Source organism: Lepisosteus oculatus, chromosome 5, assembly GCF_040954835.1.
Source record: "Lepisosteus oculatus isolate fLepOcu1 chromosome 5, fLepOcu1.hap2, whole genome shotgun sequence".
NCBI lineage: Eukaryota > Metazoa > Chordata > Actinopteri > Semionotiformes > Lepisosteidae > Lepisosteus > Lepisosteus oculatus.
The window spans coordinates 55,305,756-55,323,124 of NC_090700.1; the positions used below are offsets into that span (position 1 = coordinate 55,305,756).

At 38.2% G+C, this 17,369-nt stretch overlaps 1 protein-coding gene across 1 annotated transcript in view; it reads right to left on the bottom strand.

Moving 5' to 3' along the window:
• ntrk3a (neurotrophic tyrosine kinase, receptor, type 3a) overlaps positions 1-17,369 on the bottom strand; it is a 272,491-nt gene that overhangs the window by 18,729 nt on the left and 236,393 nt on the right. Inside the window, exon 16 of the mRNA XM_006628882.3 lies at positions 6,529-6,687. Coding sequence (XP_006628945.2) covers positions 6,529-6,687 — 159 coding nt within the window. The remainder of the gene's footprint in view (positions 1-6,528; positions 6,688-17,369) is intronic.

Here is a 17,369-nt window from a genome sequence, read left to right on the forward strand (position 1 = left end):
CCCAGGAACCAATGCAGTGATGTACAGTACTACCACAGGCAAGGACCTCGAATGCTACATTTTTCTCATTCGAAAATCTAAGAGCTCAAACTACAGTACATCTTCTAATATATTCACCAACATTTCTATCCCTACATCTATCTGGATGTTTTCAGTTCTTTCCTGCTGCTCATGATAGTCAAGTATTGAATATATCTCAGATAAGAACAAACACAAGAAGCCACAGCTACATCAAAGCAGGTGCCGGTCTTCAGCTTTTGCAGGGATCTTTGATACAGCCTGTCAAAATAGCACAATGATAAGCACTCAGTCATAGAAAGCTAATTTTACCATGTCCAGTTTTTCGCTGGGCTAAGAGAAGAGATCTGTTGCTTCTCTATAGATTTCCTGGTTCATGTTCGAAAGATAAAAGTATAACAACTGACCTACAGTACAGTGAATAAATAGACTTCCCAAGTTTACGGCCTGCAACACACATTTTAAAACAACTGAGTCACAGAGACAAAAAGGGACACAAAGAAGCCAGTCTCCCACAAGGATGTTCCCAGAGGTGAAAATAAAATGAAATCATGTCTATTTGTTTTAGTAGTCTGGAGGAGACAGTTTGTTTTCTGTGTTAAATAGGAATATCACATACTGTACAGTAAGAAAGAAGAATGAGAGATGGCCATCCATAGCTAATCTTATTTCCTGAATGATTTCAGCTCAGGCAATATATAAAGCAATTGGTACAGATTCTCAGACCCTGACCCTCAGACTTTGAGGGATTTAAATCAATTGTTTGGTAAGTGCTTTTTAGCACCATCTTCAACTTTTAGACACCACCTTTGTTAGTTACTTGAAACCTACAACATTTTGGGGATGGGGGGGGGGTTATTATTATAAATTTAAGGGTCTAACAAACAAAATTTCATTTAAGATATATTGCTTTGAATCTTAAATGTTTTAAATGCATTTTGTAGTTAATTTACTTTATTTAAGCTCTATAAAATTAGAAAAGTTTAAAGTTACTGTATGTATTTGCAATTAATTCAATAGTGGGGCAACTGTAAAAACAAATTATACCTCCCAACGTACCCCTTCTAATTCAATTGACTGCTGTTGGATCTTTTGGATCAACGGTTTCTTCTTCAACAGAGCAATCCAGATAGCACAAGCGTTTAAGACTAAGGAGAGAGGGAGAGAGGCTTGACCTCCCTGCAGTTAAACTACTGTACATCTGAATCCACAAGACTGGTTCTTGTAAAAAATGTATTTATAAAATGCTTTGGCTGATCCTATGGGTACATTTTCAGCATGTGTGACTGAATTGACTTTGATTTATTCTGTTGATTTTGTCCAACAAGTCTGGGTCTGCACATAATGAGAAGAGTTGGCAGAAAGCTGGTCAAATACAGATTGATGGAGAAAATGTACCCCATTGAATAGCACATATTTAAGTTTAGATTAGTCTGTCACATTTTGTTTGGTTACAAAAAAGAGCAATGAGGGTTTGAGAACATGGATAAGCATTGATGCTAAGAAGCCTGAAGTGACAAAGACCACTCTACAGTCCATAAATGACAGGTATTGACATCGGCTTTAGCCGATTTTGACCAAAACTTAACAGCACCCAACAGGTATAGTACCACTAAGGTTAGTGCAGTCTCAATGCCAGGGTATTATTGGGCTTGGTGATGCCTGTGACATTGTGATATTAACAGTGACATCTGTCCTTCACTGGAAGAACGAACTACTGTTTATGCTGAAAATTTGCAGTGAGGACAAAAAAAATCTGCATTTCCCTCCATACTGGTGAAGAGTTATAAAATTGTTATAAAAACAATCAGCATTAATAATAATAATAATAATAATAATAATAATAATAATAATAATAATAATAACTCCTTACACTTATATAGTGCTTTTCTGGACACTCCACTCAAAGCGCTTTATAGGTAATGGGGGCTCCCCTCGACCACCACCAGTGTGCAGCCCCACCTGGATGATGCGACGGCAGCCATAGTGCGCCAGAACACTCACCACACATCTCAGTGGGGAGGAGAACAGAGTAATGAAGCCAATTCATAAATGGGGATTATTAGGAGGCCATGTTAGGCAAAGGCCAATGGGAAGTTTGACCGGGTAACACCCCTACTATTAGAAAATGGAATTATAAATGACCACAGAGAGTCAGGACCTCAGCTTTATGTCTCACCCGAAGAACGGTCCTTTTACAGTATAGTGTCCCTGTCACTATAATGGGACATTAGAACCTACACATACTCCAACGTGAGCGCCCCCTACTGGCCCCACTAACAACATTTTCTGCAGCAACCTTATTTTTTCCTAGGAGGTTTCCAAACCAGGTACTGACCAAACTCACACCTGCTTAGCTTCAGTGAGTTGCCAGTTGTGAGTTGCAGGGTGAAATAGTTGCTGGCAATATCTAGACCTGATGGAGACTAGATATGTAAATTGAAATGCCTAGTCCAAATTTTAGAATAAAATGAAATCAACTTATTCAAGTTGAAATCACTAGGAAATCAACTATACTAGTTTCTGTTTAGTCATAAATTAACCTCTCCATCCCTAATCTAAGGCAGTAAAAGTAAAGTCAGGTCTGAAACAAGCTATCTAGCCATGATAATCAAAGTTGACATACAAGCTTCTTTCAAAACACAGCTGGATGAAATATACAGATCAATTAGATTCCAAGATTTATGCAAGGTCTGAATGTCTTCGTGCTTGCAACCTGTCTTTTCTTCTTCTTAGATTCTCAAGAGTTTGCCAACATAAATGCAGTGCTTGGCTCTCACACAGTTGAGTTTTCATTCAGTGTAATTGGTTAGATACTGTATGGTGAACTGTCTAACTTTCTTAGAGTCCTCATTTTGTTTAGTTTTGTTTTTGGTAGCAGCTAGCGACAAGGACAATTATTTTCCTGAATTTCAGAAATTATGTAGTTTCGCACTGACATGTTAACCTGCCTTTCAATTATACTGTCCTGCATGCCCCCCTCTAAGGCTTTGTATACAGTATATATACTTTGAATACTTGCTCTCACATGAGGACTCAAAGACAAAAAAACAACTATTTATAATACTTACTAAATATTTAGTAAGCACTACATTTTGACAAAGTCATTTAAAATCACTACATAAAACTTTTATTTTAATTTGGCCTCTTTGTTATTTTTATGTGTTTATTGGCTTTATGATATTTTAAGCTACTATGTATATTTATATAATTACATTTTAATTACATATAATTGATCTGTATTGTATTTACTGTTTATACACACATATTAATAATTTTGGATATTGCAATTAATTCAAAAAACATTTTTTAATTTGGTATATCTCATTTGGACTTGTGGTAGCAATGTAATCCTGTCTCGGCAATGTAATCATTATATTTAAAGAAATTGTATGTTGCTAGTATGCATAGAGTATGATTAGTAGTTCAGGTGGGTAGCTGCGTCAGCATGCGTAGGCTGCAAAGGAACAAGTAATAGGTTTATTCCATGCTGAAAAAAAGAAGAAAGAGAACACAACGTTTCGGCCGTGGAGCCTTCTTCAGGTGGCTTATTTTCCAAGATAATTATCAGGTGGATAATTTAGGCCAAACGCCTACATGATTAGGTCAGGAAAGGGTTAACAAACATTTAATACTGACCAATTTATCTGAAAACCACACATAGCTGCAGTAATTCAAAGGGTTCTTTGCACAGCAAATTGAAATGTTAACAATTTCAGTTGTGTTGATTAGTTAATAGTCATTCCATGAAATTCATTGTTTTCTGCAAACTTCTGTAACACCTCGCATGTTAAAAAATTAAGCTCCAACCCAGGCTCCATTCACAGCATGTACTGCAATCCCCCTTTTGGAAAAAAAAAATAGTGTACAGCCACATTACATTTCAAAACAGTAGCTAGTCTATGTATTGGATTTTGATGCACATTCTAGATGGCTGCATCAGTATCTAATGCTAGATTTGTACCTTCAAACATTTAGAGAAAATCTGATCTGGTCCAGGACTAAAAAATCGGATAAATGCCGTGGATGATGTTGCTGATCACTTTGACAGCAACTGTCCTTGCACATCTGTTGCTACTTGCCTTCAAGATGAACATCCTCAGCTTCTCACCTGACATTTACATAGTGATGACATTACAGTATCTTTTTTGTCACTTATTTCACTATAGTGCTCACCTTGAACACCCTGATAAATGTTTATGCATGGTATTTTTAGATAATTTAGGCCAAACGCCTACAACTCTTTGTCTAAAGACGTTCACCCTACTTGTTTCAACCACAGATGTGCCAAAATAAATCTGTGCCAAAATCTGGAGTACAAAGTCATGCATTTTGTGTAGTGTGGCTTCAAAATGGTAATGCAGACATGGCAAGAACTGTAATCACTGTGAGAGGTGGAAAACTGCAGACTGGGAGAGGCAGACAGGAGAGATGAGAAATTAAAGACCATTTTAGTGTCATTAATAGCATGGCTTCATTTTTACATGAAACTGGGACCATAAAATTGACCCAGACGAATTCCCATCACGCTTCACCATGTTCTGTCTTGCACAGCTTTTAAAGTGGTTGTACATCCAAATCTGCACCTGCACTAGGTGTTCCAGGGTACACTGCCACTGTGTACTCAGATGTTCTTTCAGCTTAGCATTATCAATTCCCCCTCCCCTGTAACATAGGCTTTCATCATAATCACATCTCCTCCAGGTTAAACATATTGTAGCTCACAAAGGGTGCACTAAAAATAGACAGCTTTGCTAGTCACACACTTCCTTATTTTTCACAGGTGCATCACTGTCACAGATTATAGCTTCCAGAAAGGGAAATGCTGTGTTACTACACTTTAAAGTTAAGAGAAAGAAATACATTATTGTACTTGACAGGGTGCAGTGCAGGGCAACTAATCTTTTAACAAAACTATACTGCTGTACATTGCAAAGTGTAATAGAGCAGAATGTAAACATGGTAAAGTGAAAGCTAACCTAGTGAATAGAGACAAAAAAATATTTTTTTAAAAGCTTACATACTGGCCTTGGTAAACATACTGTATACCAAAAGCAAGTACTGTACAATATAATGGTTAGGACTCTCCTTGGGAATACCTTGTTTTGTTTTAACTAGATCATGTGAAAAGTCGAAAGGTGGAAAACCTTTTCACAAGCACAAAATGTTTAATCATTTTAATTAATACAAATTAAAATTAAACTCAACATAGAAGTATTTCTCTAATACAGCTATTAAACAGCCAGTGAAGCAAAATTTTAAAATGATTTCCAGAGACCAGCCAACAATGTCCAGTTGCTAATACAAGTTGTTTGCAGAAGGATATATTTTTCCCTCCATTGTTCTCTGCTGTTGAATTCAGTGGTATATAAAATTAAAACAAGTAAGACTCGAAGAGCATGAGGAAGGAGCCATCAGCATAGCTACTGCATCAGATCATGCAATTTCACTTTCTTGTGACCTATAAACTGTTAAAATGAGAAATGAACTGTTGTTGCTGACAGCAGAAGCTCAAATCACAGAGTAACTGTCTGTTAATTCTTGGTTCACTACATACACAAATGGATCACCAGATTTTCTACCCTACTGCAGTAAGTCCTCGACAGCTAACTGCAATACCTCAGACTCAATACACATCTGCACTATACTGCAGATGTGTTTGCATGGTCTTCCATGTTTTTGTCTCACTACTACATATTTATTACTGTACTGTATATGTCCCACAATATATTTGTTGTTCCTGTTGTTTTTATTATGTTTGTAATGGTTGTACTCTCTACATTGCTTGGTGTTGTCTGTTGTAATGTGTATGTCCAGAGACATCAACGAGAATAAGAATTAAAATGTACTTGTACATATAACAATAAACCCCTGTGCTCTCTGCTCTCTACTCTGCCTCCCTGGTTTCTTTTGAAAAAAGAAGAATCTGCTACCAGCAACCAAATGGATTGACTGAATGGCTCCTCTAATTAGTAGCCAGTTTATTTGAATTATTAGTTGTGTACACTACTTTCTTTCATTTTTGAATTTATTGCATTAAGCTGACTCTGTATTCCACTTCTTACTTGATATTGGACAACAACTTTTTTACAGTTCTCTCAAAATTTATAATTCAATAAAACCATTGACCATGGCCCATCTTGGATAAGGGTTTCAGCCCAACAGAGACATACAATTATGACAGTAAATAGGAGGCACTCATAGAAAAAAAAAGAAATAGTGTACATTTTTAACAAAGCCTAAAAAGATTATCCACTTGGGCCTTAAGACCACACTTCAGTGTTGTCCTTGGATCAAGTATCTGCTGTAATTCAGATTAAACTCCTCTCATTTGTAACTACTGTATGTTGTTGTGCAGTGGAGAGCTCAAGCAGCCATTTCTCAGGGAACAGGACAATTTTGTTATTTTTTTATTTGGACAGAATGTGTGTATTACAACACACACGTTGAAGCTGTTCTGATTCTTCCCTGGGAAGGAAGGGGAGGGACAAAGGCAGCTCCATACTGTACCTCATTGTTGGAGAGCTGAAACCATGGCTGTTTCCCAAAGGTGAAGATCTCCCACAGAATGACGCCAAAGCTCCACACGTCGCTGTCAGTTGTGAATTTACGGTACATGATGCTCTCTGGGGGCATCCAGCGAATTGGGAGCATTGTGTGACCTCCGACCTGCCAGAAAGAAGAGCATTTGTCATGCTTGTTGTTGGCTGAAAGCTTCACTTAGTTCATATACAGTTTGAAAAAGAAGAAAAACAACAACAACCATGACTCATGAAAAACTTTTCTTTACTCAAAAGGTTGTGGTTCAAACTGTATGATTCAGCTGTGCTTTGAAAAAAAATATGCTCAAAATACTTCTACAAAAGGCTAGATGAAAATCAATAAGTGTGATCAACCAATAAGCAGGAGGTGCTTTTACTTTATATCGGTAATCTTCATAAAGTGCTTATGTCTAAGGCATAATGCGTATTAACACCATTTCTCATCGCGCTCATGTGGAGAGCACACTGCACGTGATATACTGAAGTTAAGGGCAATACTTTTTTTCTCGGAAAAATTGCAGTTAGATAGAAAGCAAATGGCTTGAGGCTGAAGGTTTGTGGAATAAGCTGTGGTGAGTGCAGGGTAAACATAAAGTAAATACAGTGTTTGTGGCTTGAAGTCAGTCAAAAAATCACAGATTTTAGCCTTGGAGACTGAAAGTTCAAATCAATGAGGCCAATAAGCTTCCTTTGAAGAAGGAAACAGAGCATGAGGAAAAGTTATCTATCGAAATCTGTCTGGCAGGTTTTAACCAAGCAGTGACTTAAAAACAGAATCTCTGTCTGAGCCATCGGCAGACCAGATATTAATCAATTAAATAGTAATGCATTAATCATCACAGCACTCATCTTAAATTAGACTGGATTGTTTTGAATCAGGTTCCTATTCATGTCAATTGCTCTGCAATTATCATATCAGTGCAAAGAATGAACAATACTAAGACTTCAGTAGGACCCCAAATATTGCTTCCCTCAAATTTACTGTACATGGTTTCTCTGTATTAATTGCAAAGCTCATTAACACTCTGAATACTGATAGGTAAATTATTGATTGAATATGTTCTGACAAACAAGCCTATATGACATGATCTCACATACAGTACCACTGTAGTTTGCTTGCATACTGCATGCAACTGTCCTGCAGTGTACAGTAAATCTATTGATATTGGGCACTGAGGCATCCCTGCCTGGGTTTCGCTATGCTCATCCTCCTAAACTACTTCTGGTCATTCTCCAATAGGGAACTGCAGGGGATCCTGGAAACATGTGCAAACAAGAAATAGAGTCTTGTCATATTCAAACTCCGAGTCGCTTCTCATTCTCAGATTCCAAAAGTGTCACTTCATGTCAGCTTTCATTGTTCCACAATGGTCTTGCAAAAGTACTGGTACAGCCTGGACTTTGATGCTGGTAGATGGATGGAAGGAATTACTAAGCCTCTGTCTGGCGTGGCCATCCCCCTCAGGAGGCCTCCGTTGTCACAGGAGATGAGTACCCCATCTCTTACAAAGAGTAAGTACTGAAGCTCTTCACTGCATAAAGTGCTTCTATAATGAAAGTATTCCATTCGCTTGGATTGTCACCTACAGCAGAATGATTGTCAGTCACTCTAGCTCAATACATATTCACTGGTCAGCTACTGTGGATGTGAAAACAATCCAGAGCTGTAAATGCTGAAAAACAATCCCTCACATTATTCTTTCAATCACAAGTAATATGAACCGCTGAGTCATCTGTGGTTTTTAAATTAAGAAATTCTTTGAGAAAACGTTAAATTGTACTGTAAATATTATTATTATTATTATTATTATTATTATTATTATTATTATTATTATTATTAAATGTTGGTCATTTCAGTCTACTATTTTGTGGCATTTATGTTAAGGTTATAACAATAGGTTTAATAAGATTCTGCTTACTTATCAGTAAATTGATTAGTAATACTGCAGATAATATTGGTAATATCAGTAGGTAACACTGATTTCTACAGCTGGACATATTTCCTTCTGTTTACAGGCTTATTTCATGTGCTATATGAATACTCAGTATGAATAAAACATGGCTTTGGGGATAAAAGCTTTTATTTTGTGATTCAATCAACATTTGCTACAAGACAGTTATAATCTTGCAGAAATGATTTTTGCCATACATCTACTGTACGTGTTTTTTAAATATTTCTAGCTCAGTATTGAGGGATATGATGTGTAACACTAGGAATTGCATAATTTGCATTGTTACCATGTGGACATTTTAACAAAATGTGTGAAATACCTTATAACACATTAACATTATTGATTTATTTCCAGAACATAACATAGAATAAAAAACAACTAATACTAGGATCCTTTGTAAGCATGTCCAGCTCAAGTGGAAGATATTTTTATCTACTTAAAATCCAAGCCTCAAAGGTTTAATTTTGATATTATTGTATCATATAATAATATGGCACAATGTATATACAGTAATATCCTGATCAAGATGCTCAAATAATTTTAATCTAGAATGGAATATATCAGCCTAATGTTTCTTGAGACCAATTTTAAATATACTATATATACATACTGTATGTACTGTACATTGATTTTTAGTTGTAGTGAGAACATTTTCAGTTTTTAAAATGCCATAATGCCAGTGAAGTGCAAACACTGGTACTTTTGGTCCTCATGTAAATGGTAAAAATTAATTTTCAGATACAAAGGAAAAAGCTATTTGTTTCTTTGAATCACACAAATCCCAGAATTATTATTTCTATAACATCTCTATCTGCACAAAGTACCAAAACTGAAACACTGGAAGCTCACATTTAATATGGAAATGATCATGACATGAGGATGGCAAACTGGAAACATTTGTGCAGAGAAAGTGCAGGATGGGGGTGTTTTTGTAAGTAACAGACACCCCTCAATTAGAGATCAATCCATTTCAGAATTCCCTTTCAAAATCTCAAAGAGGAGAACACTTTATCAGGATCCATTTTGACATATTTGAGATGGACAGAAAAATACAGTACATGTCTTGGATTGAAAGACCAATCACTACCTCAATTGCTCAATCAATCACTAAAATCCAATATGCACTCCTGAATAAGCACAGTACGCATCCTGTACTGTGATGGATCTTCACACTCTCTCATGGATGAAAAATTCTTAAAATGATGATGATGTCTCCAACAGCAATAAACAATACAATTCCTCTTTTGAAATATTTAGATTATTTATTACATACTCTATAATTATATATTTCATTTCTTTGACTAGTTGAGTTAGAGACAAGCTAGCAACTTGCCACACTGGCTGTGTTTGAAGCGTTTAAGTAACGTGTTTAGATTTTTTAGATTGACAGATGGGCCTAAGTTAGTTCTGGCCCCAATGTTTTCTCAGCTCAGTGTTGTGAGTAGTTCAATAAAGATGTGACTGACAAAATCTACCTCAGTAGGTGGGAAGGTAACATATTGTAACGCAACGGGGGCTCAGGCGGGAGCCCTTGCCGCATTAGGTCGGCCCCCCACCGTCGGGGGTTCGAACCCGGGACTCCCGCGTCACTCAACAGGGACCCAGCCCGGTGAGCTAAAGAGAGATCTCTCCACAGCCCAGGGGCTGTGGTCCTACTATCACAGGGCACTAGAACTACTAGGACATTATTTACACAGGTAGGGTCAGCCTCTGGTCATCGTGCTGACCCTCAGACTCTCCCCGGCTACTCTCCGTCCCCTGCGAAGGGCTATCCCATCCCACTCTGACACCAATGTAACGCAACGGGGGCTCAGGCGGGCGCCCTTGCCGCATTAGGTCGGCCCCCCACCCAGGACTCCCGCGTCACTCAACAGTGAGCCAGAGAAAGAGCTTTAACTTACCGGGCTGGGTCCCTGTTGAGTGATGTGGGAGTCCCGGGTTCGAGCCCCTGACGGTGAGGGGCTGACCTAATGCGTCAAGGGTGCCTACCTGAACCCCTGTTGTGTTACAATATATACTGTAAATTGGTGTCTTTCTTGGATCTGTAAAATGAATCAAGCCAAGTTCCTGAGATGCTGTTTGTCTAGAGCATGGGCTATGAGCCTCCTAGGTCTAAGTGAACAGCTCCAGAATAGACCAGAACATCTTCGGTTTGCTGTACAAGAGCAACTTCATTGACCTTTTGGGTGTCTGGGAGTCCTCAGTGACATCAGCGAGAGATACACGAATCCTCCAACGGAGGCCACATCTCCTGTGTGGCATTGTGGAGCACACAGAGGTCACACCAAGAGAGGAGAGTGTACACAGGAAGGAACAGGAGCTACAGCAGCAACCTTAGTTAATTAGCAATTGGAAATCTTAGTTTGTGTGGTTATAAAATAGTAAATAATGAGCACATCCAAATCAAAAGGAAAAAAGTATACAAGCTTATGTCAGCATATTGACCTTCCTAATTACAGCTGTTTGTTAATGATTAAGGAGCCAAATGGGGCTCAGCCATGTTAGCACTTTATTAAACTTTCAACTAATAACCTTTTCTTCCACTAATGACTTATTTCTAGTTGATATGTGTGTAGTTTTAAGCTCGTTGCATCCACTATTAAAAAGACCACTATTATTTTATTGCTCTATACTAAATGGTTATTTGCTCACTGCTAATATTTCTATCATTCTCATTGAGGAAACCTTCAAAACTTCTTTATAATAACAAGGACACATGCTGTAAGTCATCTGTTTTAAAGGAAAATTCAGCATTACATGTTTCTATCCATGACTGCATGAAGGTAGAAAAATGTTTTAGTAATATGGCCTTTTCTGATTAATACTTTTCAACAGAACTCCTACAGTAATTCTCAATGATTCCAATTGATTTCTTGATGATGTTACCAAATTCTATATGTTTAATAATTCAACAAACTCTACTTGTGGGGGTGAGGAAAACTAGCAGCGCAATGTGTAGTTGAGAATGGTGTAAATATTGCAGTAAAGTGCCAGTGAAACTACCTGCCCTTCGCTCCATTAAATGCTATACAAAATTGATATAAAGAATGGGGGTCCTCAGGGAACAACATTAGAGTGTTGCTTTTCACAACTCAGCTTCAGTCTCTGTAATTTCAGAGCGCTCGGCTGACTGCAGGACTGCCTACTGCATCCCGGCACCACTCAGCTCTGCTCCTTGTCAACCTGCAGTCGTTTGGAGTGGCAGCTTTGTATATAAGAACACACTTTGGCAGGGTGATGACAAACCATACAGTAGCAATACAGCAAATAGACCAAAAGAGAGTTTGAAAATCCTAAGAATCCTCGAATTCCAATGGCACAGATCATTAAAATTGCCCCCAAAACAAAAGCAAAACAAACAATCAAGTCCAAAAATGAATCTCCTCGATTTATATATTATATCGTTTTAGGAAGCTTTGCTTTCATCTGTTGTATGTCGGCACACAAAAGCATTTGACAATAAAAGAACAAAGAAACTGTTTCTTCTTTTTCAGTGCAGAAAGGAGGGAGTGAAGGTGGCAGCGAGAGTATCTATTCATACTTCTCTCTGAGAGACTAGATTAACATCTGCCTTGGTTTAGTGATGCTTGTATTTTATCAACCTTTGGGCAGTACAGGAGTTGAAATGTGGATGAATGGAACCACAGAATGAGTACTATCTGGTCACGTCTCTGTTTTTGAGCACTTCAATTGAATTGTATTAATCAGAATGATTTTCCCTCAGCACGCTTCCACCCACATTTCTTTGGCTGGGTAAATTACAATAACCGTAACACAAATTAGCTGGGGTCTTCTGGAATATCCCAATTTAAATTGGTTGTGTGATGAGACAAATGCCATCACTATCACCTTGGGCTGTATGGCAAAGCGATCACAAATAATATGTGCCAGAGAACACAAATAACACAGCCAGTAATTAGCCATATAATTCCACTCAATGTCATGTCTTCATCACAGCTAGTGCCAGTTAGGAGACAAATTAAACACCTTCTTGTTTGAAAATGAACAGGATTACTGAGCTCCACTTCTCTCCATGCTAGGGTAATTATTGGATTTGTTGCTGGGGATCAGTCAGGCACCATAAGGGATGGATTAGGGCCCCCAGATGAGATGTTGTACACAGGGAATTGAGTGGTTCAGAGTTACCAGTGGGGCACAGCCTGGCTTGATGAGTTGCTGGGTTTTAATGTCATCTTAAGCCTTTCCTTTCTGAGATATGGCCATGCAGTTTTAAAAAAAATTTGAAGACCCCTCACAAAAGCAAAATGACAAAAACCACCCCTGCCACATTTATCATAATTTTAACAAAACCATCATGTTTCAGGAAATGTAACGGAAAATGCATGTTTGTAATAAGTCAGCAGTTGGTGTCATGAGGTAATTTACAACTACTAGGATCAGTCAATCACACAGAAATGTAGGAACATGTTTACAGAACTCCATACTGTGCATCAGTAATTCTCTCTTCACAACACAATAATGTTTTATCAAGTCTGTGAAAACAAGACAGTATAAAAAACACAGTTGACTGCAGTTGAAGTGTTTATCTGCTGATAGTTGGAAAGGCTAGACAGTTTCAACCTGTCAAAATGACTAATGTCACAAAAGAGGAAAAAAAACAAAACAATGCCGAAGGCCTGTGTTACCTTATGATCATTGTTGTAGCCTACTGCTGCAAGATATGGTACTGTAGCTGCACACAGGATCTCAACCTTAGAGCTTCATGTAACATTGGTTAAGAAAATACAAAAATGTACACAGAATGGAGTCAGCTGTCAAACAGGCACAAAGGAAGAATTGAGTCAGGAGTATTTTACCCTCTGTCCCTAAAATGAAACACATTAACACTGCATCAGGACCACAATAAAGTCAGTTCTGTCACACTTGCAGTCATCTCAAATGCATTTAGGTGATTCAGTATCGTTTGTCTTTTTTTTTTCCTTTGAGCTTCTCTACCATGAGAAAAAAGTACCACAAAAACAAACAAAATTAAAATAATTCTTTAAACCTACAGTATATACTCCATGAAACACACAAGAAGATGATGTAGTGTGATAACACCTGCAGTAAATGTTCTAGCTTTAATTATGTCCAGTGCAATTTACAACTAACATGACAAAACACAGAAGTACAGATATAATACATTAAGATAAGAAACCTTATCTTATGCGATTTTGTTCACCACAGAGTAGTTACAGTATAATTGCAATTGTTCAGATTCATTGTAGTAAACTAAGTACAGACACAACTGCACCATAACCTCTGTTGACAGCAGTATTATATATCATACGTAAAGGTGCTGTGGCATGCCCATTAATATTTCCTATGCTTATGTTCATAAGCAATGTGTGTTTTAATAAATAACCCTATGGTAAAGTTGCAGTTTCTGAAAAAAAAATGCTATAAGAAGCCAACAGTCTACTATAATGACAGGAAAACAAGGCAAATGTTTCTTTGCCTAGCAACCTTCTCATTTCCCCCTTCCCCCACACACACAATCAAAGAATTGCAGCAGAGTGTAGCTGTCCTGTATGACTGCAGCAAGAATGCATCTGAGCTTCACACTTTGCTGTTAATAGGCTGCAAAACAGCCATGTCTTTACTACTGACAGCAAAAGATTGATGCCTATTGCAACTAAAACGTTATAACAAGCTTCTTTTAACGGTCTGTTGACATAATTTCTCCCAGTGTCTGACAAATTGTGATACACAATTGCAATATGTCTCCTAGGTGGATGTTAAACAACGAGGGTTACTGCGCAGGGCAACTGGTGCTCACTTAAACCTGTAATACTACACTGTATAAATTGCTTGGACTAATGGAGATGTCCATTAATTTTTTTCAAGAGAAACATTTCTTTTGCATCAGACATGGGGGACAGTCCTGTAATCAGATGACTCAGTGAGAACACAGAGCACCTCATTCGATGACCCGATACTTAGTGTGGCTCCTTCATCATCCTGACAGAGCCCTCTGGTCGGGCTGATGGAGGAAGCATCAGCTATCAGAATCTCATCATGCCCTCAGATTCCCTCTCCCTGCACAACTGGGAGCAGACATCGATATGGCTAGTCAGCGATGTGAAGGAACTGTGTACTGGGCAACTTCTTCCTTCAATTTAGAATCACTCCATACAGGGAATGTGTCCAATACACTTTATGACCTTCTAATCTCTCAACTCTGTCACTATCTCAGACTGTGAATCTGGCAAAGATGCTATCAGTCTCTGAAGGCCCTGTTTCCCAACCCTCACCTATTTTACATGTCACTTGTCAGCTTCCCAGAAGCACATTCTACTTGTCTGCTACTATGTAATTTTTAAGGAATCAATAATTTTTTTTAAAATGTATTTTTCCCTTTAACCTCCAGTGTTGTTTATATAATGATCTATAGCGTAGCTTGTTACAACTGGTTGCCAGAATTGATATACGGTAGTTATATCTGCCAATGAATTTTGCACATATTGTACAGTACAGTACACTGTATAGTCAACATTAACAGAATGACGAAAGTACAACAGGTTGTACAGCAATGCTCACCCAATTCCTGGAGAGTTTCAAGAGTCACTCTGTAAGAACCATTTATAGATTTGCAATTCCTCCTGCAGTGCAGTTTCTAGTGCAGAGGGTAATCTCGGGTCTTTTCCAGATTTTATTCTCTAGTTCATCTCCGAGGTGAGATCAAAGTCAGGGTTTAGACAAGCCTATCAGATACTGATTGTCTCTAAATTGGACTTATTTTCTTTAAAATCTCAGGACATGTTGCACTTTACAAAATAAAAAAAGAACCAACTATCTACAATATGGCCACAACAGCATACTGCCACTTCTCCCTTCAAACGTCAGGGCATCTCTCTGAGGTGCAACACAGGTCCAGCTACACAAGCAACGTTCCACTGAAAGTAAACAGTGCCTAATACTCCTTCTATTTACTTCACCACTCCTTTTAGTCCTGGGACCACTGGAGCTATTTCAGTGTAATATGTATTGCCATGGACTTGAGAGTAGGCCTGCCTTAATATCCCTTGTACTTGCAGTTCTCTGTAAATAGAAAATATTGTAACATCTGTGGTCTGATCAGGTTTGATGGATGATAGTTTAGAGGTCAGACAGTCATCTGTTTTTACAGTGTTCCATTGTTTAGCTGGGCTTGGTCTATTGCTTTTAGTTTCCCTGGCTTGGATTCTTGTCTGGCATGTTCCAATCTTACACTTCTAAGCTTTATTGAACCTCACGGATTATGGATTTTGGAAAAACTGAAGACTCTACTGATTATAAGATCACTTTATTGGCAATGTACAATTTCTCGTGTTAGGAATTTGTCTTTTCGCATACCCCAACTTCCTCTCCATGAGACACACAGACAGGGAGAGAAGCTTGGGGTCAGAGCGCAGGGTCATCAATTCATACAGCACTCCTGGAGCAATTGGGGTTAAGGGCCTTGCTCAGGGGCCCAACAGAGTAGGAGTTCTCCAGCTGCACGATACGAACAAGCAACCTTCCAGCCACAAGCACAGAGCCTTAGCCACAGAGCCACTGCACCACCCCAATCGTACTGATTGTACTGAAAGCCCTACATCTGATTTGGGATTAAATAGTATTCCATGACAAAATCAGTCAACTTTGATTCAGGTGCCTGAATGGCAGGAGCTGAGTCCAGGAGGCAGATGGCAGATGGCTTTTCAGTAGTACAGTAGACCTACAACACTGACCCAATATATAACAAAATGACTTATTGTACAATATATTACTGAAGTAGGCTTCGCCCCATATGCTTAATGCTACAGTACAACTCTAGATTTAATTTATTTTTAACCAGCACTGAATTTTGATATCTCTACGTCCTTGAAAACCTTGAAAAGACCAGATTGGAGCCATAGACGTAGGTGATATTAACACGCTGCAGTAGTGTCTTTAACTGTTGGATGACTACATTTATAATGAGAAATGTTTACAATTTGAAGGCAGAGTGCTACAGAGTCAGAACATTGTCCATAGTGCATGTGGCAGCTGTAAGCTGTGACATCTAATGTAGGCATTGTAGTATAGAAATGTTCTTCACAGAAAACTGGTACATCATATTATGTCAAATGTTTCAGACATACTGTAGGTAGCAGTTTTTAGTCAAGGCAGAGCAGAGCAGTGTTCATGTCTGATTGCTCAAGCTGGTCATGGGCATTGATGATGAAAGATGTCTAATCAAATTAAAACTCAAAAATGAATTTCTATTCTAACAGTTACTCTGTTTATATTCTAAATGTAACATACAGAACATACAGGTATACATTGTGCACTACATTGTGTATACAGGTATACATTGTGCACAGTCTGTAACTGTAAATTCTGTAGTCAAAAACAGGAACTGGTACTCAGTGTCTTAACAGCAATAACTAGATGTAAAATGTTTTCAGGTGGGTAGCTGTGTCAGCATGTGTAGACTGCAATGGAACAAGGAAAGGTTCATTCTATGCTGAAAAGAGAAGATAAGAAACTCAACATTTCAGCTGTGGAGCCTTCCTCAGGTAGAAGAAGGTGACCTGATGAAGGCACAGCCAAAACGAGTTTCTTTTCAGAATGAAATAAACCTTTACTTGTTCCTTTGTAAAATGTTTTCTTCTATTAATGGGGGGGGGGGGTGTACCCTAAAACCTTTAGGCTCAGCAAACACTAGGGGGTGTAAACTGGCTATTATTGACTCATCCCCCAACTGTCCCATTTTTAAGGCTCTATATTATAGTGATCAATTAACATTCTCCTGTGGCATTAAAACACATTGGGCCAGAAAACACATTAAGCAAAGTAAGAGGTTTGAAAAGGGATGGAACTTTTATCTAAAAAAATGTATGATGTACATTTG